Source organism: Platalea leucorodia, assembly GCF_965183815.1.
Source record: "Platalea leucorodia genome assembly, chromosome: 18".
Classification (NCBI taxonomy): domain Eukaryota; kingdom Metazoa; phylum Chordata; class Aves; order Pelecaniformes; family Threskiornithidae; genus Platalea; species Platalea leucorodia.
The window spans coordinates 5,746,334-5,771,014 of record NC_138840.1 but is presented as its reverse complement, the minus strand read 5'-3'; the positions used below and the strand labels follow the sequence as shown (position 1 = coordinate 5,771,014).

The window sequence follows — 24,681 nt, the reverse complement described above, 5'->3', positions numbered from 1 at the left end:
TCCCGGGTTTTCATCCCATTTCTAGCTGAACTGGGAGGTTCCTTTCTGCTGCTGTGGGTTGAATTAGTGCTGTTCATAAAACCTTTTCCCCTGCAAAAGCTTCCAGACCTAGAGAGGGAAGAGCACTCGTCCATCTACCGCTCTGAGGCAGAGCGGACACCTCTGAGCAGGATGCTCCAGCTCAGCCGACAGCAGGGAGTCCCCAGGCCCTGGCATCAGCCCACGGCTGTGGGCACGCAGCGACGCTCTGCCTGCTCTGCTCCGCAGCCTAGGGCACAGCAGTCAGAGCCCATCACAGCTGCCCACAAAGCCAGCGAAGGCAAGATGCGGGATGCTCTGCCCACCAAACTGCATGGCAAAAAGCAGGGAAGAGAGGCTAAAGTAGCAACAGATGCTTTAGCATCAGTCCTGCGCGGGCCACAGGTCTCTGCCTGCGGGCAGCAGAGTGCTGCCTGCTGTTGCTCTGGTCTGTGAGTTCCCACCCCACTGCTGGGCTCCAGCAGTAAAACGAGGGACCGAGACCAGCACAAAAGGCAGCGAAGGCTGAGAGCATCAGCAGGGCAGCCCAAAGGCTCCGCTGCTTGCCCTCTCTTGCCTATGGCTCTCTTCATCAAAGCTTTTCATTTCTTCCCCTGAAATTATCTTGTCAAGAGAGCCTTAGAAACATTCGGCACCGTTTGCTCTGCACTTTAGTGGAGAATATTTGTTTTTGTTCACCAACTGTGGTGTCAAGACTCAGTGAAGTAACTCTTGGAGCGGAAGGGACGCAGCTGGGAAAGAGTTTCCTTCAGCATAGCAGATGGGGAAAGTCACCTTCCAGAAGTTGGGCGTTGGGTGTGAGCTGTGCTCCGGTCTCTAAAAATAAAAGCAATAAAAGCTCCTTGTGGGGTTGCTAGAACATGTCAGGTTGTATAAAAATACCCATGGATTTCACCAGTAGGATGCTAGATAAGAAAACGCTGTCAGCTCTGGATTAAGACAGTGCACAAATGTCCATCCACCCTGTTAACCTAATTACCATACGAAATGGCATCATTACAGCTTGACTCATCTTACAAAACAGTGCTAGGGAGAGCCACAGCCACCTAGGCACACCGCACACGTCCCAGGAATCCTTGCCTTCCCTGGCACCGGGGACGGGAAGCCCTGCTCTCTTGCCACGTGGAATGACTTGTTTGGCAGCAGCCCAGTGATTCCTACATCCCACCTGAAACTGCGAGGTTTCAGAGATTTGGTCCAGTTTGGGGCCGGCGGGCTGTCTCGTCGCCGGGAGCGCCGGGTCAGTGCTCCGCGCCTCCGCAGGGGGCTGCTTCACACCTGCACGCCTCGGCCGTGCATTTGGATCACCTGGGCCCGGAGGGTCTGGATCCCGCTCAGGATGGTCTTCTGGTGCTCCGCCAGCGTGATCCCCAGGCTGAGGACGTCTCTGCAAAACAAACCCCGCGTCAGCCACGAAAAACAAAGCCCTAACTGTAAAGTGCCCCGACACCGACTGCTCCCAGGCAAGGGCAGCGCAGGTTTCAGACTATCGGGCTACTGCAGACCTGCCAGCGTAAGAAGTCCCCAACTTGTTGTCCCAGCCAAAGCAACGCAGACCTGACTGGGAATCCAGGGGTAACACGTGCAGCACAGCAAGCGTGAGATGGCTCCCGGCCCTGCCGCCCTGCGCTGCCGGCGTAACAGGTTAATCAGTAAATTGCATTCGATTTGACTCTGCTTTCTGGAAGGGACAGGCAACACTACTTTTGCCAGAAGCTACAGGTTTAAATCTCAGCTTCAAAAACCGCCAAGATGCACAACACACGCAGCCCAGCTCACAGTGAGCTCTTACAGCCATGTTTTGGAAGATCTATCCTCTTGTTTAGCCACACCTGACTGTAACTGCAAAGCAGAGCTCGCTCACGCTGCACCCAGCGACATGAGGTTATAGCCAGGAAACCAGTTCACTTACTGGGCTGTCATCCTGGCCACCGATTCCAAGTAGCAGTAGCCCGCAGCGGTGAAGTTGTCTTTGTACCTGCCCATTTCTATCGCTTCCAGCCACTCACCCACCGAGCTGAAAGACGGGAAGGCTGAGAAGGTCCGCTCGGTGAGGGGGATGGACGTGCTGTGGGACCTGCCAACAAAACGGGGCGGTGAGGAGGGAGCGGGGCACGGCACGCCTGAGGTGGGAACCGGGGGGCAAAGCAGGACAGGCAGCAAAGCGAGAGGGCGGTCACCTGGTGCACATGGAGCTGGGGCACTTTGGGGGCTCCGGGCTCTGCACCATCTTGCTGAGGATGTTGTGGATGTGCGAGAACTTGGGTCTCTGGTTGCGGTCCTTCTGCCAGCAGTCGAGCATGAGCTGGTGGAGAGGCGGCTGGCAGTTCACCGGGGCGGGCAGGCGGAACCCGTCCTCCACGGCCTTCATCACCTGCAGCGGCAGAGGAGGGCGGAGAGACGGGGTCAGGCGCTGCGATGCAGATCCCTGGCGCAAACCTCCCTCCTCACACCCCGCCTGGGGAGCAGCAGCAGCTCCGCCACGCACCACGGAGCCACCTGCACACCACTAGCAATGACAACATCGTCATCTACCGCGCGGCTGCCGGGGACTCACGTCCTGGTTGGACATGTCCCAGTAGGGTCTCTCGCCGTAGGACATGACTTCCCACATGACGATGCCGAAGCTCCACACGTCGCTGGCTGGACTGAAGTGGTGATACTGGATGGCTTCGGGGGCCGACCACAGCACCAGGCTCTTCCCACGCTGGATGGGCAGAAGGCGAGAAATGACGTGCTCGCACAGCAGGACATAGCTGCTGCACGCAATTCCCGGGCAGTCGTTCGTCGTGCCCTGCCCAGCATCGCAGGGCGGACACCGAGCAAGCCCACATGCAGGTTTAGTACTAGGAGAAAACTTTTGCCTCAATTTGTTTTAAAATGGTCATGCAATCATATGCTGCATGGGAGTGTGAGTCGTGAAATATTAATGGGAGAGGAGAATGTCTCTGGGAAGAGCTGATGGCATTTTACACATTAATATTTAATGAAAACCATTTCGGAGCTGTGCAAACACACAGTCCCTCCACCCTGGCTTGCTCTCCTGTAATTAGCAATCCCATCTAGGCATCTGCAGAGCTCTCTGGATGCACTAGGGGAAGCAAGTGACAGACACCGCACCTAATTGTAATTAACAGCAGGGAGACCTTGACCCCAAAGCCACAGCCCCGCTGCACCGCAGTGGGAGAAGCCAGGGCTCCTGCTGGGCTCAGCGGGCTGCTCCGTACCCGGCAGCGCGCCAGCGCCAGGGCAACTCTGCTCGAGAGCTTTGCGGCACAACAGCCACGGCTGAGCTACAGCTCTGCAGGCAACGCTCGCCACGTCCAGCGAGGGGGGGTCGCGCCGTGCCAGGGACTCTTCGGGACGGTGGCCGTCTCCCTACGGAGCGCACCGAGCCTGCCTCCCTGCAGCTACTGATAACGGCTGCAAAAGTTCTCCAAGACTCATTCTGCCACCGGCCTGCTCCGAGCTGGCAAATGACTGCGGCTCCTGGCAGAGCGTGGGCCAAACCCTGCAGACAGGCTCTTGCCCCTGGGACACCCAGAGCCCGCACTGGGACACAGGCACCGGGTCCCCGCAGGCAGCGCACATCAGCTGCTGCCTCCTTGGCGCTGCCCAGTGCTCCCTGCAAACAATAAGTGCTCATTTGATTGAGGAATCAATGCTCTTTAAAATATTAATGCCTGGTTAATGTGATGCACTAACAGCCCCAGCTGATACCGGGTGGCTGCAGGGTACCAAATGAAATAGGGCTTATTGCTCTGTAGTTAGAAATGCATTGATGCAGCCTCAAGTGAAACGCGCCGAAGCGGTGTGTGGAAGAAGCGGGGAGGGGGAGTCGGCTCCAGCGAGGGGCTGCGGGGCCTCGGGGGCCCACGGGGTGCCCACCCAGCCCGGCAGGCAGGGGCAGCCCCCCGGCTCCATGCCCAAGGGCTCCCGGGCAGCTTCTCCAAGCACACACAGGCGCTCGGGAGACACGCTGGCTAGCAGAGCTGACGAGGCATAAGGGTGAATCAAGCAGGACTTAAATTCTTAATTGAAAACCATGAATTTCATTACAAGTGATAAAACAGACGTAAGGAACCCTGAGGCTGCCAGGGCTGCCTGCAGCCACCCACCGCCTCTCTGCCAGTTCGCGCAGACGTGCGGCAGGGCTGCGGCCAGAGGAAGAGCGGTGCTGGGCAGCTGCTGTGAAGTTCCCTGGCTAAACACATTTGATTTCTAGCTGAGAAAGAAGCTGTTAAGATGCAGAGCCTGCATTCATACATGAGGAAGAAAATAGGGGCCTAGGAAAAATACTGGTTCTGGAGTAGGATTGCTATATATGTTATTAACTCCACCTGTGGAAGCTGGCTGGCTTTGGATTTGATCCTTATTCAGCATTCAGAGCAGGCTGAAAACCTCTCCAGTGATGCCAGGCCCCCGTCCAAGCGCTCCTGGCCATGGCCGTGCATTGCAGCCAGGGAGATCCACCTCTGCGGAGGTTTTGTAGCCGTTCTGTCAGCATCTTGCTTTCGGGGAATGCTGACAATAGAATTTGGAAATGCAGCTTACCATGGTGGAGAAGATGGTCTCCATCTTATCTTCTTGTGGCCGTCTGAAACCAGTTATTTTGCAAGCCAGGCTGCTGTTCACAAGGACTTTGTGGGCAGCAAGGCTTTTATGTATGTAACCCATCTCTGCCAGGTACTTCATGCCAGAGGCAATCCCCTGCAGCATGCAAACCAGCTGGGTGGCCGTGAACTGTCCCTCGTGTTTCTGTAAAAAAAAAAAAAGGACAAGCCAAAGGTGAGTGATGCCCAGTTCAAGGGGGCACCGCCAGCAGAGCCTGAGCGGGTGGCAGACCCCAGCAGTTACCGCCGGCTCCCGCAGCACTCACCCTGAGAAAAGAGTCCAGCACGCCGTTCCCCATGTACTCCATCACTATCATCATGGTACTCCCTGCACGGACAGACAAGGAGCGGCGCGTGAGTCCTGCCCGCTGCTCAGGCAGCTCTAACACTGCGGGGGTTAGAAATCCAGGTGCTAACCTGCAGCGCGGTCAGCCTGCGCTGCCTGGCTATCAAGGGAGGCAAGGACTTTATCTCAGACAGTTTGCAACAAGCAGTGGGTCCGAGGCTTTCTTGTCATTCCCAGCTAGGATCCCACTGGATCCCAATATCAGATGCTCCTTTTATCAGGGCACTGAACCACATCACAAAGGAGGACAGCACTACCCAGTGAAAGCAAAAGCAACCAGCTCAGCCCAAGACTCGGGACAGAAATACTTCCTTACCTAATAAAAAGGCTTGTTAAAATCAGCACACGTGCCCACGTTTCTTTGGATTTACATGAATATCCATTTAACTACAGCATCCGCAGACTAGTTCAGCGCACACACTCCCACGAGAGCCCGGAGCAGTCAGAGTCATCTGTTTCACTGACAGAACCTCACTTCAATTTGCTTTTATTAAGAGTGCACAGTTTTGCTGCTAAGCCAGTCCTACTGCCTGGATTTATTAATCTAGCTGTAAGCATTTTATTAATCATCAGAATGCTAAAAGAGCTAATACATGAGGAAACACCTGATTTCCAGAGAGCCAACAGTACCGCACCACCAGCACCAGGTCACCGCTCCAAAGCGACAGACACATTGCCTGCCCAGGAGCCTTCCCCCACTGCGCGTGGCTCAGGCCGCCCCGCGGCGCCCAGCCCGGGACCCCCCTCACCTCTGGTGATGACCCCCTCCAGGCGGATGACGTTGGAGTGATCAAACTGGCCCATGGTGCACGCCTCCGCCAGGAAGGATCGCTGCTGCTTCTCCGAGCACCCTGCCCGCAGCGTCTGGATGGCCACCGGCAGCTCTCGCTTGCTGGGCAGCTTCAGGCATCCCCGGCAGATTTCTCCAAACTCTCCTGCACAGCAAAGAGATGAGTTAAACAGCGTCCACGGCAGGACGCCCCTCGCCCCCAGCTCAGCACCGCGCCTTCCCAGAGGACCCCTGCAATCGCGCTCGCACCGCTCCTTCGTGCGCTGTCACGGATCCCTCTGCCATTTCCAGATCGCAAAAGAACGAGCTACCTGCTAGCTGACTCCACGGCTTCCTCACAGCTTTTGGTATCGTTGTCTAAGGGCGATGTTTTACTGAGCGGTTGCAATGCACTATAAAGACAGGTTACGTGTATACGCACACCTGCTACAAAGCAAGGGGCAGCAGTTCTCTTCTGGCAAGTCAGCTTCCCTTTGGGGAAGCTTTGGGACCATGAAGTGCATTTCTGTAGCACGAGTGATGTGTCTTGCTGTGGGTGCTAGGCGTTGGAACCGGCTGCCCAGGGAAGCGGTGCAATCCCAGTCCCTGGAAGTGTTCAAAAAAACGTGTGGATGTGGTGCTGAGGGACATGGGTAGAGGTGGACCTGGCAGCGCTGGGTTAACGGTTGGACTCGATGATCTCAGAGGTCTTTTCCAACCTTAATGATTCTATGACTTTCCCATCGTTAATCACAGGATTTGCCAATCCATAAACTCAGAAACACGTGGAGCCCTGCATGGCTGCAAGTTTCCCCCACAGAGTCTGTTTTGCCATCTTCCCCCACCTTTGCTGAACACACAACCCTTCCCACAAGTTTAGCATCAGCATGTGATACTAAAAACGTGTGACAATGCAACGCAATCGCTTCTTCCTCTTCCTACACCTTTAAGCCATTCGTTCCACACTCTGCTCAACTGCATATCGCACTTTTTCCCCATGAGAAGAAGATTAACCCCCCGCCCCCAAGTTTGTGCTCCCTGGGCCTGGCCCCTTCTGCTTCCCAGCTCGGCCCGTGCATCTTTGAGCCAGAGCATCCCACTCTGCACAGCCACACTCTTGACAACAGGAGCTATCAAATTCATAACATAAAAGGCCAATATTGCCTTTACAGCAAAAAATGTGTAGCTATGAAAAGCTTTACTGATTTCAAACTTGTTAGGGTCAGCAGAGAGACAAACGCACTCCCAAATTCCTTATATTTAAATGTCTTCCTGACTGATTTTTCTTGGTTTTTCCAACACCAATTTGCTTCTGAAAGGTATATGAGATTAGTCTCAGCTGCTCCACTCAGCAGCTACAAAGACAACCTCCTCTTCTCCTCAAGTGTCCTCTTCCCTTCAACACTGTCCTTTAAGCTGGTGGGCAAGCCCTTCCCTCTTCCCTTCCTCCACCTCTTCTTTTTCTGCAGCTGAATTTATCTTTAGGAAAAGAAACGACAAAGAATAATCGTGTTTTCCATGTTCTGGCACACATTAGTGATTAAGGCTTTAGGGCCCAGTGAGGGGATTTTAATTTGCTTTTAAGTTTTAGGCAGTGAAGTTGATGAAAATCAATAAATCATTAGGTTCACATATTTATAAATAGTTTTCATGCTGCTGTCAAACTGCCCAGATGCAGATAATTGCTGATGCTTTCTGGTCCATGCCTCACTCGGTTGGCTGTACTAAGTGCCTCAGAAAAACAAATGGGAATGCGAAATCAAGCTCCCGAATGAAATACTCACCAGCCCCACTCCCATCTCCCCGCTGCGAGCACGTACCCCCCTGGGACAAGAGCAAGAGCAAAGGGCCGCGGCGCTGACGGTGCCAGAGGATGAGGAGCTGCCTTGGCAGCCGCCGGCAAGGCGGACAGAGCCCACGGACAGCGGCAGGAGGGCCGGCAGGCGCCCACGGCACTGCGGGTTGGGCAGGACCGCAGCAGCAACGTCACGGCGCTACCGCGGCCCTGCGTGCCGGGGGAGCGCTCCGGCTGGGCACAACCACAGCCCGTGGCACAGCCACCTCCCCGCGGCGTGGCCACCGCCCCGGTGCCCACCGCAGAGGGGCCGGCGAGGAGCAACTTGCCTGTCCCAATGATCCTCTCAATTTTAATACTAGCGTTATCCAGCTCTTTGGCAAAGAGGTGCACGGCCTGCGTGAGGTCTTCGCAAGTGTCAGGGTCGATGTACGTCCTCCTGGTTGGTATTTTAACTGCAAGAAAGCAGAGAAGCACAAAGGGCACGTGAGAAAGGCTGGGCAGGGCTCCCGCCTGCCTGTCCCAGGAAACGCCCTCGCAGGTTATCCATCTCCAGCTCTGCTGGCAGGATTAACTTGCCACCTTTTTATAAGCAAAGCAAAAAACTTGACTTTAAGGTAGCTAGGAAATTTCTTGTGGGATTAAATGATCATAACCGCTCTGCTCCACTGCCACAACCCCTGGGTCAAAGGAGAGCAGCTCCTTCACTCTAGTGCAGCTCCCTCCCAGACTGAGCCTATCTGCCACCCACGCTATGCCTCGAGTATCCAAATCGTCCCCGTTCCCAATCTCTAGGAGAGATAATTATAGTAATGAACAACAGCCATGTTCCAGGTCCCCTCGATTAGCAGCATGGGCAGCAAAATACCTCCCACAGGCGCCTACCATCTGCTGCACAGCAAGCGACCCTGCCCGGGAGCACGTCCAGGAGAACTGCGCGGAAGGAGGCTGACCCGCTTACAGCAGCCCCTGCAAAGCTCCCGAGGGGAAACAGCCGCCCGCTTGCTGGGGCTTCCTCAAAACCCTAATTCACATTTCCTGAAAACAAACAGCCGAAGCACATCGGCTCTGCCGCTCGCCCTGCTAGAGCGCTGCCGCGTCTCCTCCTCTCCCCGGGCGAGGCCAGGAGGGCGACGGATGTTTTGCATGAGCTGCTTGGCCCGTCCAGGACCGGCACACAGGCAAACGGCAGAGCCCTCCTGCCCCCGGGCAGGGGTCAGGGCACGCAAGGCTTCCCTTCCACCTCGGCTCCATTCGCCTTCCCGACACCGGGCAGCTGCTGCGCTCCCCTCGCCCCGCACAGAAAACCTTCGGCAAACTCCCAAGGGCAGCGCAGCAGCGCGAGGCCCTTCAAAGCCAGGAGAAATGGCCAAGCTGCATCCGAGAAGCACGCAGGCTCTGCTGCTTCCGAAATGCTTCGGGGAGCAGAAGAGCACATGTGCGCTTCACGGGCACGTGCCAGGAATCAAATAAACTCATCAATCCTGACATCTGAATTTCCTTTGACAACAGTTGTCTGTAAAATTATTGTTGCTCAATAATCAAGAGTAGCCCCAGAAAACAAAGCTGTATTCTCATGTAGCTGTTTGCGAAAAGCTGACGGAATAATTCATGTGCCCCGTGGAAAGCTGAAAACATCTCTCCGTCCTTTGGCACGGCAGTGACCTACGTGCGGGAAGGCTGGACACCGGCTTATGAAGCTGTCAAGCCCGCCATCCCCAGAGAGCCTCGCTGTGCTGAGCCCCTGCTCGGGGATAATGTGGGCTGACAACACTTCTAAAGCAAGGATTCAGCGCTGCTTTGTCAGGAGCTTGGTTATTAATAGCAATAAATACAGGCATCCCCACGCAGTCATACTGGCCACGGTGGCCAGGCTTCACTTACAATGGAAGTACAGCTCCTCGTCCCCGTCCTGGCTGGCTTTGCTGTACCCACACTGTCTGCAACGAGAACGAAGATGCACACCATTATCTGGGCAGCAGCCTCTCGCTGGGCATAAAAGCTTCAAGTGGCAGCCCTCAGGAAGAGAGTCCAGCCCCACGGCACGAGGGGACCGCAGGCCGTTCAACCCAGCTCCCGCGCTTAGAGCCAGCGCTGCCCCGTGCCTCCGCGAGCCCCTGCTGCGGGGGCTTTGCTTCGGCCCCAGCCCCAAACCTCCTCGGTCAGCGCCCCGGCTCAGCCGCAGCTCCGCTCACCTCCTCCAGACCATCACGCCGATCACCATGGACACCAGCACCGTCAGCCCCGCGATGGCCACCACCGCGATGATGAGGACAGGGTTCTGCTCGCTGGAGGCCACCGTCACTGCGGGAGGGAAGCAGAGGCGGTGGGCAACGCACCCCGGGGCAGGTCCAAGGCATGGGGCAGCCCCAACTGCTCCTCCCAGTGCCAGCCAGCATCCTCCAGCAAGGCTGCGGGACAATTCGCCCGCGGTGCCAGGTAACTTCTCACCATCCTCACAGCAATTCACATTCTGGTTCAGTTTTAAAAGCTCAGGCTGGTGCAATCAGACCAATGTGCAGGGCAGTGCTGCAGGAGCGGACGGAGCAACCCCAGCGCTGCCACACCGAGCTCCTGGTTTGGTTAATCAGTGCCGAGGAAAGGTTTATCAGAGGGAGATATTAAAATTTATGACTTACAAATAGTTTTCCTTCATCACATTAATCCCTCCCCTTCCCGCTTTTGCAAACAGGGGTATTAGAAAGCTACATTCTATATAAAATTTTTATTGGCTTCAATTCATTCTGAAAATGTCTTCTGTGTGGCAAATGGATGCAATTTAAAGCCCTGTTAAACACAATCTGTGAGAGTCATACTGAGCCAGCCATCTCAGGGCTTTCATTTCTAGCCAGGGTGGGTTATTAAGCTGAAGCCCTACCATCTCTCCAAGCCCTCCTTTAGCCAGTGAAATAAGATGCTTCTGGACTATAGTTATGTATGGAAACTGTGAAAAGGAAAAGCCCCAGCAAATAACGCGGATGCTGGCTGACCTCATTCAGCCGAGCAGCTAAGGAGCCAAGTGCCTCAGGAGCCAGGATGGCAGCGGAGGTAAGCAGCCATCTCCTACCTGGGGCACACACCCAAGGCCAGCCGGACCTCCAGGCTGGTCTGGCCTCCTCTGCTGCAGCCTGTGCAGCCGGCCGCCCCGTCTCTGCAGCGCCTGTCGTGGGCTGCACAGCTTCGCAGGCCCGGGCAGGATCATGCCCTCGGCAGGGCACCAGCCCTCGCTCCCTTCCAGCACCTGTTTGCTGGCCCCACAAAAGGGACCTGGCGAGATCTGTTCCAGCACCGACATCACGGCAAGACAAAACAGCGCCCTGTCACGCTGGCTCTGGTAAGCACTTTCTCGGGCAATCTCAGACAAGGAGCAGAGACTCTGTCCCCAGCCTCTACACCAGAGAGGAGCCAGGGACGGGCTGCCCTCGCTGATGCTGCACTGAGAAGAGCGAGGACAGCCACCACAGGCAGGCCAGCAGTAGCAACCTTCTTAAAAATCAAATAGGAAAATGCAATTAAAAGCAAGCCCTGGGAAGTACCTTAGACCCAGAGCAGCAGAACCAGAGGAGCAGATGCTGCTCCACGAAACCAAGAGCATCTGGGGCAGAAGCAGCGAGCAGCAGCATCCCCACGACTCCGCTCAAGGAGCCTCATGCCTGCAGGTGCGTGCGTAAGGGACGACGAGCTTTGCCAACACTTACGCTCTGCCAGCGTCTCCACTTCAATACTAGGGTTGTAGTTTCCATAGTCTGGCGAGGAAGATGTCCGGATTTGGAAAATATAGAGGGTGCCAGGCTTCAGGTTATTGACCGTCACGGCTGTTGATGTGGTTTTCACAGTTGAGTAACTTTGATCTCTCTGATCCTGTGGAATAATGAGATACCTGAGATCTAGCTGGGCTGACAGCTGTGCCACAGAGCAGGCAGAGCACAGCTGTATCTTCGCCCCGCCACTGGGTCCCATCAGGACAGTCTATCTAAACATTAAACCTTCAACAGAAAGAATACATTTACTAGATGTCTCATTAACAGAAATTACATGGAAAGGTCGCGTGAAATGGCAGACGGAGCCGGATGATGTGCTATGAAGTCAGGCGGAGGATGGGGTGGTGGGGAGCAGCTGCACCACCCCGCACAGCTCCTCTCCTCCCGCCTGCCCCCGGGCTGGGGCTCCGCTGCTGGCACCGGCCGGCCCCTTCCCGCTCCCCTGCTACAGCTGCTTCAGCCCCAGAGTAAATACATGTGTATTAGCACACGCTGAGTAAGCAAAGCTGGCAGGTGGGTTTGCCACCAGTCCTGGTCCCCAGGATTTTATTCACTTGCCCAGCGACTTACAGATCCCTCTGCTTCAACTAAGGGAGAGCGCGATGGGCAGCTCCCCTCCCGCAGCCGCTGCCGGAGGCAGTGAAGGCAGGGTGGGCTCTGCCCAGCCAGGCAGCCGGTGGGACCGCTGGGCAACTCGCACCGCTTCCACGCACCAGAGCAGCAGATCCCCGTGCCTCTGCTTCCCGTGGTTTGCCAAGCAAAACAAGCCCCAGCCCTCCCACCAGCTCCCGCAAAGCGCCCCGTGCTTCTGCGCAGCCGCCATCAGACATCATTTTGTCAGCTGTGTCGGGTACTTCCGAAGAAGTTCCCCAGTGAGAAGATGAGGCCGGTGCTGCCACAGTCCCGGACTGGGGTTATCTGAAGCTACTTTCCACCGGGAGCGGGGCCGGGCCGTGTCCCGCTGCCTCGGCATCAGCCTCTCCCACCTGCGCACGCTGCACCCTCGTCGTGCCGGGGAACAGCCCCGACGAGCGTCCCAGCCCTGCAGCCTGGCACGGGCACAGGCAGCAGCCATTCCCAGGGCTGGGGACACCGCTGTGAAATGTATTTTCCATTTGATATGCTTTTCCCCTTGAATCTTCATAGTCAAAGTACAGCTTTAAAAGCAAAGATTAGGAACTAAGTTGATTTTCGTGTCAGCATCAAGAGCCTCATTTCGGTGAATAATTGCTAAACTATAGTTTGAATTCGCTACCCAAGCAGGACGTTTCCTCATTTCACGTACCCCCAGTACCTTGTTGCTGCAGCCCATTTGCACAGGAATTACCATCTCGGGCTTCAGTGTTCGCCCTCACCCACAGATTATTCCTTTCAGATCTATCAGATGCTGAAAATCACATTAATATGAATCAGCTTCAAGGTAGCTTGTTTCTAAATACAGCACACCGACATGTCACCTGCACAGTTTGCTTGACATGTAATCAGTTTCATAACGAGCCTGAGCACACGCAGATAAGGTAATTTGTGGAACTGTGTCATAAACTGCATTTATTTTGATTTAGAGCATTGTCCCTGCTCTCTACCCGCTGGTATTTTTTCTAAAATTCTCAACCCACCGCACCTGTCAAATACCAGCTATTTTTAAAATTAAGAGACTGTCATAAAAATGTTTGCTTGTGTCCCCTCCTGTGTGGAAGACCACTCACAGCTCACCGAAGTCACCGGTTCGGTGGCCCTCAGTCCTAAGCCAGTGAAGACCACAAGGTCTGACACTTTCCCAGCGATCAGGCTATGAATACAGGTGTCATCTTGTCAAAGATTGAGAAACCCAGTATGGTTTAGCAGTTCCTGGCTAATGGCAAGCACCCAAACCTCAGATTTCTAATGTCCTTGAAAAAAGCCATCCAATGCATTAAAAAAAACCAAAAAAAGAATGAATGAAAATTATTGGCTTGACTCTTTCTCCCAGGGAGATGGCAACATTAGGACTGGATGAAATCTTGTTGCACAGATGGGGGGAAAAAACCACTAATTAACATAAACTCTACAAATAATCCAAATTTCCTAAAACTTGCGTAAGCAGATTGCATAACTGTTGGAGAAGAAAAGACCTTACCGGCCCCCATTCCTCTTACTTTCAGGTGCCAGTAAAATCTTCGCAACAGCACCGTCCGCAGACACGTGCCTTTCCACCGCTCGCTCTTCACGCAGCGGTGGCTGACCGCGACCAGGAGCGGCGGCGCACGCGGCACCCGCGCTCCCGAGGGGCAGACCTGGCCGGCAAGGGAAGCACCCGGGAGCTGGCCCAGGGCACAGCTGCGAGCCACAGCCAGTCCCCAGAGCCTACCTTCTCGTAGTACTTGACCTCGTACTCGGTGCCGTTGGCGGTCGGGAAGCCCGGCTCCTGCCACGACAAGGAGACGCTCTTCTGCTCAACTTTATCCGTGCGGATGTCGGTGACAGGAGTTGGCGCTGAAAAAGCAGAGAGGAAAGCAGTGGGTGCATGCCGCGCACCCTCCCCGCAGCCAGCAGCACCCAAAGCCCCCCGCAGCAGCCCAGCACAGCCGGCCAGGCCGGGGGCAGAGCCCCGGGGACACGGCCAGTGACACCGCATGCCACCACGCTTCGGTTACTTTGGTTCTGAACAGCCGAGTAAGCGCAACCAGGAGATCACACATTACAGGGAATTTTATCTCTATCCTCATATTCATCTCGGCTGCGAGTCCCATGTCAGCACGAACGCGTTCAGTTGTGGTTACTTCATTCCTGCTTCTGCCCTGTGATGCCGCAGCAAAAACTTTAACAATTCAAACAGCCGAAGAGCATGCTTCTTTTGCAGATACCAGTTCCCTCTCTCTGAATCAGGGCTGAAATAGGGCAAACTCCAAGCTGGTGATCACCCAACGGGAGAAGATGATGGTAAAAATACAACAGCTTTGTAATCTGTGGGCAGCTAGTAATGCATTGACTGAAAACAAGCAAAAAATCCTAAAGGCACCCTCTGCCCACGGTGCTGCGGAGGGGTCCGAGCATCAGCCAATGCCCAGTGCTCTGAACCTGCTGCTAACGATTTCTGGGAAATACAAAACACAGTCTTTGAGCAGGAGGGCTTGTAGCACATACCAAGGCTTCTCCAGCCCCCTCCAACCACCCTGGCACGGGCTCTGCCCCGTGCCACCCCAGACGGGAGAGCTGCCTGTCCTACCCGCTGCCGAGCACACAGCCTGCGCCCAGGAGCTGGCTGGTTATTTCTAGTTAGCACATGCTCCACGCTGCATCTTCCTCCCTGGCGTGCGTGCTCCCGTTTAGTTCATCTCACCATGCAAGATGAAATTTGCCAACTATTCCCATTTTAACCAGGTTTGGCTCCAGCACGCGGCAGGCAGCTCGCAGCTCCCAGCTATCCGCACGCTCTCTGCCTGACGCTGATGCCTTTGCTGTTTGCGGCAGCAGAGGAGGGTCTGCCTGCCTTACCCTGCTGCGCTCATCTCCGCTTTCGCAGAGCCTCCTCCATGCTGTCCCCTCCTCGGAGCACCTTCTCCTGCCTTCAAGCCACCCGTACCGCTCCTGCAGCTGACAGGCAGCAGCACTGCCTGCACCGGGCTCCCTGCCTGCAGGCAGCATCCCAGCAGCTCTGCCTCTTGCACCAGCAGAAAGCCAGCGGGACCTGTCAGGCTGTCTGCAGCACCTCAGGAGCCAGCCAAGGACACGGCATCCCCCGACTGCCCAGAGCAAGGCAGCAGCAGCTCAGACGTGATGATCTGCCCACAGCCAGGGCATTCACCAGCAAGAGCAGGGAGGAAGGGGCTGGCTGGGACACGCTAGGACATCGGTGTCTTTGCCGCGAAGGTGCTATGCAAGAAAGACACTAAATATTTTAGTAGGGAAAAAAACACTTTGTACCTGGTACCTTGATAAAAGCTTCTATCGGAGCCCCTTGTTCTGCTTCAGATTGATTAGAGAGAAAATTAGGATTGATTAGAAAAACTGACCTCCCCAGTGGCCAAAAACACCAAGTAACATCTTCACAGCTCTCCTGGGGCTGTGCCACAAGCTGTCCTGGTTGGGGGGTAGAAAGTCTCCTCTCTGGATGAGGAGGGAACGGGGAATGGCAGAAAAGCCTCCCGTAACTGTGGCTCTGGGCTGCCCAGCGTGCCCTCGGCAGCCATCAGCCTGGCCGCGGCTGGGTGGCACAGCCCTGGCACAAGGAAGGGTGGTCCCTGGATCACCCCGGTAAGCACCGGGGCCAGAACACACCGGGGTGAAGGGGCTGCAGTGACCGATTCACCCGTTTACACCAGCGGCCTTGCAGCAGGCGCAGGGAACGCTGCACGGGGAAATCGGCCGTTTGTAGCTTGTCCCGCTTCTCCATCAAATCAGGACGTTTGCTGCACCCTGACTATCCCACAGAGACTCCTGCGGAGAGGAACAAGGCCCTGGGAAATAAACTTAAGTATCTGTGAAATCTTGTATTTATTACTTAGCTCATTAATCTAAGCTTTGCTGAAGAAAAAAGTCCTCCTGATGTTTTATTCATGATGAATTGCTCCTTGATTCCACATCCCTTCAGCTTCTGCTGGAAGAGCGAGAGGACCCGAAGGGCAGCCGGGAGCCCCCGCGCCCGTGCGAGCTCACACCCCCTGCTCACACTCCCTCTTCTGCCATCTGGCTGCGCCTCACTGGACGTTTTTAAAAATAATTCTCCGAGTAAATACACTGGCCCCAGAGCTGACCTTTAAGGGGATAACAAATTGTCCATGTGTAAAGAAGGGGGAGACAGTTCACCCCGGCAGCACGAAGCAAGGCAGAAAGGTCTGCCAGGCCAAGCAGGACACGACCGCCCGGGCGGCTGCACCGTGAACCCGGAGCACAGACGCTGCCGAGGCCTGCCTCCTTCTCCGAGATCAAGATAAAAGGCAGGACTAGAGAGATCGTCACGGGCACCCATGGAGCGAACCTCTCCTGCCCACGTCAGACTGCCAAACACATCACAGCTTTCAGACCTCCAGCATTTTTTGCCAACATTTTTTGCACAAGGAGAGGTCTGCGACTCCTCCAGCACGGCGATCCCGCGGTGCGCGTGGTGCTACCACCCTCCTCGTGCCAGTCTGTGTGACGGTGCACGGGAAACAGCCAGCGCCAGCAGCACCCATGTGTGGCAAAGGGTCCCCTCCTCTGCCAGACACCTTCAACCCCGCCGGCACCCGCAGGAAGCCCCGTGCCCTCTCATGGCACTTCAAACACCAAGAATGAGTATGACCGAATTTGCACCAGTTGGGCACACTTTTGCTCCAAACCTTGCAAACTGCTCCTTATTTCCACTTCATCAGAGCCAGCTTTAGGCTGGCACGGGCTGTAATATGGCATTTGCTGTTGGGACGGAGTGGTGAGAATGATTTTCATACGTAAGACGTGTTTCAATAAGATGAAAAAAAAAAAAAAAAGATAAATATCCTCGACTCCCTTCACCAGTCTCACAAACACACGCTGACCCACATGCACAGACACGCACACAGGCACGCTCGCAGCTCTCGTCGCTGGGGCGGCGGGGTAATCCCCACCACGAGCCTCGGGCCCCCGCATGAGTGCGCAGCACCGCATGCTTTATGAAACGACAAGCGATACGGGCGGCCGAGGCCAGCCTGACGCTTAACTTGCGTTTTACTCCTGCAAAATAAGGTAAGTGCTTCTTGCTGTTCTATGTGATGCCCATCAATAAAATATCACACGGATGCCCTCCTGTATCTCTGAATCTAGAAACAGGCTGAAGAAACCTGAACAAGCGGTCCTGACTGTTAACAAAGTCATCAGGAAAAATCACACTCTCTTAGTGATGGGCTGTAGAGCAGAACCCATGGTACACGCCAGAAAAGCAGGCACTAGCCTCAAACGTGTTTAAAAGGGATTAAAGAAAATCACACAGACTATAAAGCATTTCACACTGTGAAAAAAATGTGTTTTCCATCAATATTTTAAGCTCCCCTAACATCGCCTCTATTCTGAAAAAGCAAACATTAAATTATTCACCACGCTGCCTGATTTTATAAACTCCATTCCATTGTATGTGGGTTTACTCCTCTTAATTAACCAGCGTATCAGCAGAAAAGGCGTAAAATTAGGTGTGGGCACCGCGTCCCTCCACGGAACGGCCAGCTGCATCCAAAACCCAAAGGGGTTAGAGAGGGACAACGGCAAGTACTTAAAGACGGAGTTGAACCAAGAGTGCCTGCAGGCCACGCAGCAGAAGAGCCTCTTTGGTGCCCAGCTCCTGCGCCCGGCCATCTCCAGGAACGCTCTCCCCACACCTTTTCAGAGCTGGGGCAGCCGAGCAGACAGACAGCAAGCAAGAGCAGACCACGACCTGTCCACGGCGCTGTCTGTGGCTCCCCGCAGGCGGTGGGTGGCAATCGGATGGATAAAACTTGCCGTTGCCCTCGAACGCCTCTGCCGCCCTGCACCACGGCACTGCTCGCGCCGGGGAGAGCCAGCCTCTCCCCTCCGTCACCAGTTATTAACACCCCAACGTGGAAAACGCACTGGGCACCGTCCCAGGCAACTCCTGCCCGAGGGTCCTTCCTTCCCAACCAGGGCAGCAGCCTCATCCGTCACCGTGCAGCTCTTCCAGGTCTGGTTCTCGCCGCGTGGAGGGCGAAGCCCCCGCGAGCGTGTGCCCTCGCCCCGGAGTCAGCTCGTCCTGCGGCCCCCCCGCCTCTCCCGGCCGGGGCTGGGCTGCTGTTGCTGCACCAGCACCAAGCAGGCGCAGAGAAGGCTACTTCAGAGGACCTAATTCAGCACAAACCACTTCTCCACAGTCTGAGAAAAGAGAATGCATTTCAGCACTGGCTGCATTATTAATCTGCAACAGATTTAAAAGCCCTTTAAGATAGGAGCCGATCCCTGCCGGGAATATAAATGACATCGTCCCAGAGTGTACATTTACATAGCTAATGCAGCTCTGCTCCTGCAGGTAAACAGCTCCGTTCGCTCCTCAAACACTTTTATTTAGTCCCATGCTGGGGCCAGATTAGAAAAAACACAGTATTAATTTTGCCTCCTGCAGACTAAATAGCATCTTTTCTTTTCCCCTGCAAATACAATGAACAACTGCTAATTCCCTCTTGTGACTGCTGAAGGGGAAGGGCAGTGCAAAAGCCGCACTCAGAGCTATATTTAGAGGAGCCGGGATCTGACAGCTAAATAGGGTCTTGTTTCTTTGTTTAATTTTTCCTCTGACTCTGCATATCTGCAGCCAGAGCTTCCCTGCTGCTGCAAATGACATCCCCGAGACCATCGCATCGCAGCCGCCAAGAAGTCACCGCTGCTGCAGGCACCCCTGAAGTCTCCCTTTCTCCTGATCTCCAGCCCCATCCAGCACTTCTGTGATGGCCTTTAACGACGAAGGGCACCAGGGCTGGAGACAGCACGCTCCACGGAGCGGCTCCGCAAGCCGTGGGTGCCAGCCGCGGCCCCGCGCCCTGCCTGCACTGCGCCCTGCCTGCACTGCGCCCTGCCTGCACAGGGTCCCCCCCCATGCACAGCCCTCCTCGCAGCAGGGGGGCTCTGGCCCAAGAGGGGCAAATCGGACTGAGAAGCTGCCTCCCCCCCAGGAGATGACCTTCTCCCCTCCTTGCCAATAGGTGCAGGTTAATCATCACCGTCACTTCGTGCCCGCAGTGCCAAAGCGAGAGGAACTGGGCCACCTGGGCACCGGGAGACAGAGCAGGTCCAGCCTGGCACTGTCCCTGGGAGGCAACACCTTCAGCAGCAAAAAACTGAAGTGTTTCAAGAAATTTCCTGAGCCTCAGCTGCTCAGCTAATTCTAAGCCACCATCTGCATCCGGAGACTTGACAGCTCGACAAGAGGCATTGATTTTGAACAGATTACGAGATTAATTATGCCATATTCTTTATGCATAGTTCAGTTCCTTCAGGAGCATGCCGTGTTGAGTAAGGGGTTGAGATTCCCACTTACCCAGAAGAAAAGCCGTATTAAACAGACAAATGGCTAAGGCGTGGGTTGGTATCACGGACTTGTTGCTTCACTCCCTACAGAGGACGGGGCGCTTGCTGCCCTTACCCGGCCTCTTGTCCCCAGCTCGGACCTGAAGCTCCAGGCGAGGAGGCAGCTCCTGAGCACCAGTCCCCCTGCCCTCTGCCCGACACCAGGCAGCAGCCTCTGGAGGAACAGCTCGTTATTAGACCTCGTTAAGCTCACCCAGCTTGTACGCTGGCTCAGGAATAGCCCGAGCTTAGGGGACAGAAGATCTTCCCAGAGCTAAATCCATCCTTGAACAGGAAAGATCCTAATGAGGAATGACACCTCCACTGAGGAGCACTCTGCAGCACAGCATCCACCCAACGGATTCACAGAAATTATTATACGAGGGACGAGAAAGCAACAACACAAGCAAGAACATTTGATCAAGTGGTGGGAAAATTATTATAACAAGATCAAAGTTTAATCTCTTCAGGCGAAATTGTTGGCCGATTCCTGCCACGAGGTACGTGAGGATCATCCGTCTCCATTAACTGTGGCTTGGCAAAGGGTTTTCATGCAAATTAATAACGTAACTGCAGAGGAATAGACAAGGACACAACAAGCCAGAGCTGATTTCTTTTAGGCACAGCTAACAGCTGAGGAGGGATCAAACCCCTCCGGCCGGCCAGGGGCCCCGGGCATGCAGGCAGGCTGGATGCTCGCTTCCCCTCACGTAAAGGAATAGAAATGCAAAATGTGAAGTGGAAAGGGACACTTACAGTAAGGAACTGTGCCACAGACTGCCACAGAAGAGAGATGAAATCAATCTTTTTGTTTCCAAAGGATAGCCAATATTTGAATTACCTATTTTAAGGAGAGTTTTTCATGAATGGGCTGAAAATGTTGCTTCTCTGAAGGTGCTTTTTTGTGATCTGTAAATTCAAACTGCAGCCGGATCAGAGAGCAGGCTCGTCCCTTGGGAGGAGCCCAGGCTGTCACCACAGTCACTGCCACCCTGCTGCGAGCCAGCACGGCGCAGTAGGAGACAACGGGGCCGCGGGCTCCTCCAGCACAGCCAGCTCCTCGCCTCCCTGTGGCACCAACCGAAACCCCCTTGGGAGCATCGCAGGCCGGTCTCCATCTCCCCCTCCTGCCTGTGCCGCCGCGCTGCCCGCCATCGCTGAGCACCACGTCTGTGCCGCCGGAGCAAACCAAGAGGAATCAGGGCACTGCCGCGGCACTGGGTGGGCAGAGCCCGAGGATGGTGCCCACACCACCTCCAGACCCCACGCCCTCCCGGCAATGAAGCCACGGAACCGGCCACCGAGCAGACCCATAGACCCCAGAGGTGACACGCAAGTGTAAGACAGCGTGGGCAACTGTCTTCTTGGTGCAATGGGGGCAAGGCACTGCCTGCCTTCAGCGGTTGCACGCGCTACGTGGCAGCCGTACCTGCGAGGCCGGTGGAGATGTTGACCTCGGCGTACTGCTGCCCCGACAGCGGGCTGATGCCCGAGACACCGTTGATGGCCGCCACGCGGATGGTGTAGTTGACGTGAGGCAGCAGGTTCACCAGGGTGACGGTGCGGTCCACGAGCCCCGTCTGCTGCGGCACAAAGCCCACACCGCTGCCGCACTGCTCACAGCGGCCCCGCAGAGCCGCCGGGCACCGGCCGCACCACAGGCTGTAGGTCAGGTCGCTCCGGCCGCCTGCGTCGGCGGGGGCACTCCACTCCAGGACCAGTGATGACTGCCGCAGGCTGTAGACCAGGTTCCTCGGGGCGGAGGGTGGACCTGGAAGCAGAAGAGTGTCTGTGCACGGGTGCCAGGACAGCTGGGCGCTGCCTGGGGAGGAGGGTGAACGTACGGGTCCTCTGGGAGCAGCACCACAGGCACCGGCGGCGGAGCAAAAGAGCACGGTGCCGGACAGCCACAGCACGTGGCAGCGCAAGGGGACGTGGATGCACTGATGCACACAGCACGGTGGGGACACCAGACGGAGGATCCCCGCCGAAGGGACACGTCATACACAGCAAGCCGCAGCTCTCTCAGCGCATGAGAAGCACCTGGCCGGACCCGGCGCCTCCCCAGGGTTCGGCTGCAAGCGGCCCAGGAGCCCTGCCGCTGCTCCAACACTGCCCAGCCACGCTCGCTCTCCGGCAAAGCGGGAGGGTTTCTCATCGCCGTGCAGGCAGCTCTCCGGCATCCATCACTGGAGTAGCTGGGGTCCAATCCAATTAACTAGAGGCCATTTAATTAAAATCTGTACACTATATTGACTAAATGACTGTGCCCTAGTTTTACCTGGGAGTCTGCAAGCCCGACCGCACACCCGTCTCATCAGATCGCAGCCTCAGCCTGCGAGCTCTGCGGCGTAGGGACAGCCCCTCCATCCCCTCCCCACCGCGACAGTACCCTGGTGCCGACAGGACCTCCCAGGGACACGCGTGCCCGGGCGCAGCTCCCACGGGCTAGCAGGGGGACAGCCTGGGACAGCCTCCCGGGCATCCGCTCGGCTCTGCGCTGCAGGACAGCCGCAGCGTCTGGATCCCCGTATCCTCGCTTTACAAAGAGCCGGCATTTCAGCGAGACGTACGTGTGCAGGAGGCAGATGGTGGGTCTGACGGGGACCTGGAGTAGTTCTTCTGGCACGAACAGAACGTGGAGGCTTCCTCATGCGTGAAGCTGTGCTCAGGGCAAGGAGAGCAGAAAGGGAGACGGAGGGAAAGCCTGTAAAATCCAGGAAGGCAAGCTGAAAAGACAGAGAGAGGGAGTTACGGGAAGAACACCACAAGACGAATGGGGGATACGTCTGATGACTGCATTTCCCCATTTCCTGGGACATCCTTTGCCTGCCACTGGCCAGCAGGCATCGCCCTCCAAGCTACCTTCCCCGAGCGCCTGCATGATCCTGGCACCAAGAGAGATGGGCCTTTGGTTCGACCCAGAATGGACATTTGGATGCTGCAGCTCTGCACTGACTTCCAGGCTGGAGGACCTTTTCAAGGGGCTGGAGGAATGGTCAGACATCAGCTGGAGCACCGCGTGGAGGTTCTGGAGGGACACAGGGGACAAGGTGGCTGCAGAAAGATGCAGGATATGGAGAACACATGACTTGGGGTTGAGAGTCAGGTGAGCGGGGCAGAGATGACATGGGAGGCACAGCAAGGCTCAGCAACAACCCCAAAAGGGGAGGAATATTGAAAATGGAGAAGTTGGAGACCTCATCAGTCACCAGAGCTTCATAGAATCATGGAATCGTCAAGGTTGGAAAAGACCCTTAAGATCATCGAGTCCAACCGTTAACCTATCACTGCCAAGTCCATCTATACCATGTCCTCGAGCACCGTATCCATCCGTTCTTTAAATACCTCCAGGGATGGAGACTCAACGACTTATACAAACCACTTCATATACAAACCCAAGCCAGAAGGCCATGTCACTGGCAGCTACGGCTTTATCACTGTGGATTATACAGCAGTCACTGCAGGCGGTGAGGTATGGGCTGAAGTTAGGCAGTAGTATAAATTTGCTTTTATAGGTCATACACAGGCTCCCCTCATCCTTTAGGAAGTACCTTTGATATGCAAACAAACAAGTAATTCAGATGCTGGTCAAGGATTTGCTTGATCTTTACTACAAGCAGCATGCAGCCTACGAGCAATACCCCTAGCAGGACACCCAGAAGCTACTTCTGCATGAAAGACTTACTACCTTACAAAAACAACAACAAAAGCTGCAAAACCCCATAAAGCAGTTTGCAACAGCTTCAGTTTGACCCTAAAACATCTGAAAAGGAAGCAGCCTGCAAAGAAACGTCTGCCTGGCATTGCCGGGTGCCCCGTGCACACCTCCTGCCCGCCGGCCCATCGGGCCCCCGGGGCTGGCAGCCCCTCCGTGCTGGGGGGCGACCCCCGGCAGGGCCAGCCTGAGGGGCAGGGGTTTGTCTCAGCTGGTTTTCAAGCCAAACAGAAGCACTCATGTTTCGCTTGGCTTCTTCGTCTTCTTGGTGTGCTGCTGCTGGTTGCTACCCCTTCATCGGCTCCCTGAATATTTAAACTTAATCACTTGTAAAGTTCCTAGATGAACAGCTCCACTAACGCAGTCCCCTCTCTTACAGTTTTTAAGGAGTTGGCTGCTGAGACTGTTCCTTTTAAAGCCGATTATTCCAGTGCACTCTGGTTCATTAATTTTTAGCATGATATAAAACTGGCAGCTACAGCTGTGATCTGAGGACAAAGCACTAAGATGTAGCACAGGGCGGAGAGGATCTTTCCCTGGGATGCTGCAAATGGGTGAACATTTAAGGGGAGGCTTTTTCATCTACCGCAAGGTCTTTAGAAATTCAGTGCCCTGCAGTCACACACGGGGAGGGACCGCAGCACCACGGCTGAGGTTTGTACCACCAGCGGTCCCTTCATCCCCTGGCCGCCGGCGCAGGGCAGACAGCAGCTTGGCAGAGCTGGGAGCAGCAAAACACACGAGACGTTTTTGCTTTTCTTACAGAACAGATACAGCCTTTCAAGAGCTGCCCAAAAGCCTTGCTCCTTGCCAGACGAGATCTCGTGCTGTCGTGTCACCCAACGCAAGCAAAGCCTGCAGAAAGCAGGAGATTTGGCCTCCTCAAGCCCATTCCAGTCACGCCCAAGAAACGAAGAGAGACTTCCTTGTATCTGGAATGGAAATTGCAACTTTCCAGCTGACGTGGACTCAGCGTTCTATTTCTATAGCAAAACTGAAGAGTTCAATTGTTAAAATGGAGAATTAAAAAAAACCAAACCTTTTAAAAAATGAGGGAGCCCAAATTAGCAGATTACTCCTGGGCCCCTCTTGGCTGTGGTTTCTAGCTGAACCGGACGAGGCAAAGCATTTCAGCGCACGCTGCAGTCGCCCAGACGCAAAGGGCAGCACCATCGGTGGGCTCTGGCCAGCTGGTGACCGAGCTGGACATCGGGACCCCGCAGCGGTCACCGGAGGCGCGCTGGCGTTTCTTGTCTGCCTGACCTGCCTGCGATGTTGGCGCTGGGTGAGACGACCCACGTGCCAGGAGCCCTCACCGGTCTCGCTGGCTGCAAGGGGAGCCCAGACACCTCCACCAGCTGTCAGTGCCTGCCGGACAGCTGGAGCATCCTCCCCTGAGAGGCGGCGGAGGCAGGATTTCTAGGAAAACATGTATTTCTAGGAAGAAGAATTGACATTTGCTCCTTGATCTTGCAAACTCTCGGCAACAGCTGCTGCCAGTATGGCACTGGAGAGCCTGCGGTTCCATATTCACCTCTCCCGTCTCAGTTTGCATGCCTCCAATACCAGATAAAGCTAACCTTTAAAAGCACAGGCTTGACAAACACAAAAGAGGAGGAAGATTAAGACAGCGAGCCAC

At 55.3% G+C, this 24,681-nt stretch overlaps 1 protein-coding gene across 1 annotated transcript in view; it reads right to left on the bottom strand.

Annotated features, from left to right (window-relative positions):
- Positions 1-1,311: 1,311 nt before the first annotated feature.
- The window catches only part of EPHA10 (EPH receptor A10), a gene marked incomplete at both ends in the record, with an annotated part of 40,481 nt that continues 17,111 nt past the window's right edge, over positions 1,312-24,681 (bottom strand). Inside the window, 14 exons of the mRNA XM_082329307.1 lie at positions 1,312-1,426; positions 1,952-2,116; positions 2,220-2,413; positions 2,597-2,746; positions 4,594-4,797; positions 4,919-4,980; positions 5,748-5,933; positions 7,892-8,017; positions 9,447-9,502; positions 9,758-9,866; positions 11,261-11,423; positions 13,671-13,795; positions 20,754-21,095; positions 21,898-22,053. Of these exons, the coding sequence (XP_082185433.1) occupies positions 1,312-1,426; positions 1,952-2,116; positions 2,220-2,413; positions 2,597-2,746; positions 4,594-4,797; positions 4,919-4,980; positions 5,748-5,933; positions 7,892-8,017; positions 9,447-9,502; positions 9,758-9,866; positions 11,261-11,423; positions 13,671-13,795; positions 20,754-21,095; positions 21,898-22,053 (2,153 nt within the window). The remainder of the gene's footprint in view (positions 1,427-1,951; positions 2,117-2,219; positions 2,414-2,596; positions 2,747-4,593; positions 4,798-4,918; positions 4,981-5,747; positions 5,934-7,891; positions 8,018-9,446; positions 9,503-9,757; positions 9,867-11,260; positions 11,424-13,670; positions 13,796-20,753; positions 21,096-21,897; positions 22,054-24,681) is intronic.